At 41.8% G+C, this 3,373-nt stretch overlaps 1 protein-coding gene across 1 annotated transcript; it reads left to right on the top strand.

The window, feature by feature from the left end:
- Window positions 1-1,944: 1,944 nt before the first annotated feature.
- LOC141026985 (uncharacterized) lies at window positions 1,945-2,631 on the top strand. The gene has a single exon (XM_073503892.1). It carries the CDS (start codon window positions 1,945-1,947, stop codon window positions 2,629-2,631), a length of 687 nt encoding a protein of 228 aa, XP_073359993.1.
- Window positions 2,632-3,373: the final 742 nt, after the last annotated feature.

The raw sequence follows: 3,373 nt of genomic DNA, 5'->3' as shown, positions 1-3,373 counted from the left end.
TAGTTTTCTCCTTTCTTTCTCGTCAACCTAAAATTTAATATAGTACATACATTTGATGTTCTCAATGCCAAATAAGTGAGGCGTGCAACTTACGTACAAAACTACTTTGTATTCTGTCTACTGCGTATTTGATCAGGCATTTAGGAGTACTATGATTGTTTTGTTTATTCGGTTGCTAGTTTTAAACAAAGTTAAATTACTAGTCCTTCCTTTCCATATCGTTGCACGTAGAACTTTCCAGCTCAAAAATTAGCGCAAGTTTCATTACAGAGAGAGGCATTCACGACTAAAAACTGAAGGCATCCACGATCTCCCTTAAGTTTTGCTAAAGCACATCTAGATGTGCTCTAAGTATTGCTTATCTAAGTCCTATGTCATTGATTTTATGCTAAGATTCATGGAAGCCTTTTTTGTCCTTTTTTCTTTTCTTTCTAGACACACCCATCTCCCTTCGGTAAAATAGGGATAGTTCGTTATGGCTATAACTAAACAAGATCAAAAGGAAGTGCGCCGTAAACAATGGGATTGCATGCAGACTTGGGAAGGAGGGAGTATACAGAATACAAGGATCTCGATCGTTACCGGAGGATTCTCTCGATGGCGACCGGCTCCATTGCCGTTCGCTTTCATCTTTTGCTTCGCTGGCTTCTCCGACGTGCCCTTCTCTTTTGTCGGCTTCTCTGACGTGCCCTTCTCTTTCATCTCAGGATTCGCCGACGCAGGCTTCGAAGATGACGGCTCCGTCAGCTTCACCGACCTAGGAGCTACTTTGGGCGGCGTGGGGTGGTAATTCGGTGTAGTCATGGAAGGCTAGGTATGGGAGGCGTGGGGTGGAAGTATACAATCTATGTCGTGAAAAGCTTCGTATTTATAGGGGATTCTCTAACAACCGATCACAAGGAAATATTGGGAATTTGGGATCTCACGAAGAGGTAGTTTTAGATCATGTAATGTTTATTTATAGGGGATTCTCTAACAACCGTCCACAAGGAAATATTGGGAATTTGGGATCTCACGAAGAGGTAGTTTTAGATCACGTAATGTCTTTAGCTAGTTTTTTTATTTTGAGAATTTTTTAGCAAGTTTAGATCAGTAATCTCAACCGTGAAGCGTTTGGGCTTCTTGTGCTTTCTTATACGTGCCTATTATAATGGGATGAGCCCATTTTAAATGTGAACATGAGAAAGGAAGCGAGGACTCCAACAGGCACGACGAGCCCCGTCCCAATTATTTAGGACGGGCATGCGCGAGGGCGCTTCGTCCTCACTGCCGCGACTCTCAAAAAACGCTTCCTCTGCCTCTCCGTCCTCTCAATTCCCTCTTCCTCTGCGTCGCCACTCTCCCAACAATCTGGCTTCTGGAACGGTGAGTTCTCCTTCCTATCAATTATGTTAGTAGTTCTCCAGTAGCAGCACATACGATGGCCTTCTTCTTGTCAATTTCTTGTTCTCCTGCTTCTTTATTTTGTGTGCACAGATTCATCTGCCTGCAACATGTAGTCCGTTGCCTTATGAGAATTTTGCACACAGATTCATCTGCATGCAACATCTAGTCCGTTGTCTTGTCAATTTCTTGTTTTTCTCCTGCTTCTTTAGTTTGTACACACAGTTTCATCTGCATGGGCGATGGACAATTCATAGATACATGTTTATTCTTGATTGTTGATGCAGTTGTTTAGATAAATATTTCAAGAGCGTAAATTTTGATTATTAATTCGCATATACTCCCTCTGCAAGGAAATATAACAACTTTTGGTTCACTACTTTAGTGGTTTCTTTACAGAGGGAGTACTTGTTTAGTTTAAATTGTTCATGCACTTCTTTACATAAACTTTCAATAGCGCCAGAATTACTATACTATCTGCCGTCATATTCATCTCGGCTTATTGTTATCATGTTATTGTCATGCTTCTTATAATGGTTTCATCAATTACAGTCCTTCGGCATGGCGTTCGAGAAAGATTATGCTGCTAGGGCAGATGGAAATACCAAAAGTTTTGTGAAGTACATGAACAAGGCTAGCTGTGTTGAGTACTGCATTGGCAGATTCAAATACTGGCTGCGGAATGACGACCAAAAGATAGTTGCACTGGATGTGGAGTACACCTGGCCTCGTGGTCCGACACAGATGGCTGTCGTGGTCCAGTTATGCGTTGTCATCTACGTCCTCGTGTACCACATAAGTGTTGCTGATGAGCACTGCGGCCTGCTTGCCGCCTTCCTGCTCGACGAGGATTACACCTTTGTTGGGGTGGACATCAACAATGACGAGAAAAAACTCAAGCGTGTTGGTCTGGTGGTACAAAACTTTGTGGATATCCAGAATATGTGGAGAGTGCCTGATCCAGTGACGATTAAGCCAAAGTATGGCTTGGCTGACTACGCTGGTTCCATCATCCACCACAGCTACAACAAGATGAAGGATGCTATCACAGAAGATGACCACCATATATGGGCAGAAGCGCCCTTGCCCTTGAAGAACATCTATTATGCTTCCATGGACACGTATGCCACCTACGATGTATACAGGCGCTTGGTGAACTTCCAGAAGGGGTTCGAGAGTCAGCGCCAGCATCTCGCCAAACCATCTAGGCGGTCAAAGAAGTCCGGAAGCAAGAATGAATCAACCTAAAATGTTTCTTCTATTTATCTAGCTGATAGTATGTAAACTTTATTATACTACTAGTAAGTCGTAAGTTCAAATTTCCTGCAAGTTGAATCATCCTTTATTCTAGCTGTCTTGCCTAATTTGATCCATGTTCACGAGATATTATACTTAAGACGTTTATTTTGTTTCAGTTTCGCTAGCTATGATACAGAATGCGATAGCCATTTTTACCAAAAGATTATTTCAGATTTATAATGAATACTGTTCTCAACTGGGTTTGAATAGAGAAATTTTATTTTTTAATTGCATAGAGAAAGTTCATTTTTTTAATCAAAAGAAGGGTCGCCCCCTCTGATTTTCCATTAACAGAAACCACATGGTCTTTCAAGCCCCTGATACAAACTACAGCTAGAAACTAAAGTAATCAACTAGCAGCACAAATCATACATGGTAGCAAGCCCAGCCAGACTTAACACGAAGGTCCAAAAAATAAAACTACGATAGAGGACATAAAATATAGCTGAGAGATGCGCAGGCGACACCGCAGTACCCTGTGACTCCACACTTGCGATGAACTGTACAATGCACCTGCTACATGCTCTAGCCTGCGCATATAGACCATCAGCACCTCTTTGCTCCCAAAATCAGCACCTCTTTGTTTACCACCTTCATCTGCAATATAGACCATCCCATGATCCACAAGCAAATTAGCTAAACAAGAATCATAAGATCACTATACCATTTATTTTGTAATCTCACATTATTC

Source organism: Aegilops tauschii, chromosome 7 (assembly GCF_002575655.3).
Source record: "Aegilops tauschii subsp. strangulata cultivar AL8/78 chromosome 7, Aet v6.0, whole genome shotgun sequence".
Taxonomy (NCBI): Eukaryota; Viridiplantae; Streptophyta; class Magnoliopsida; order Poales; family Poaceae; genus Aegilops; species Aegilops tauschii.
This window is presented reverse-complemented; position numbering and strand designations above follow the sequence as displayed.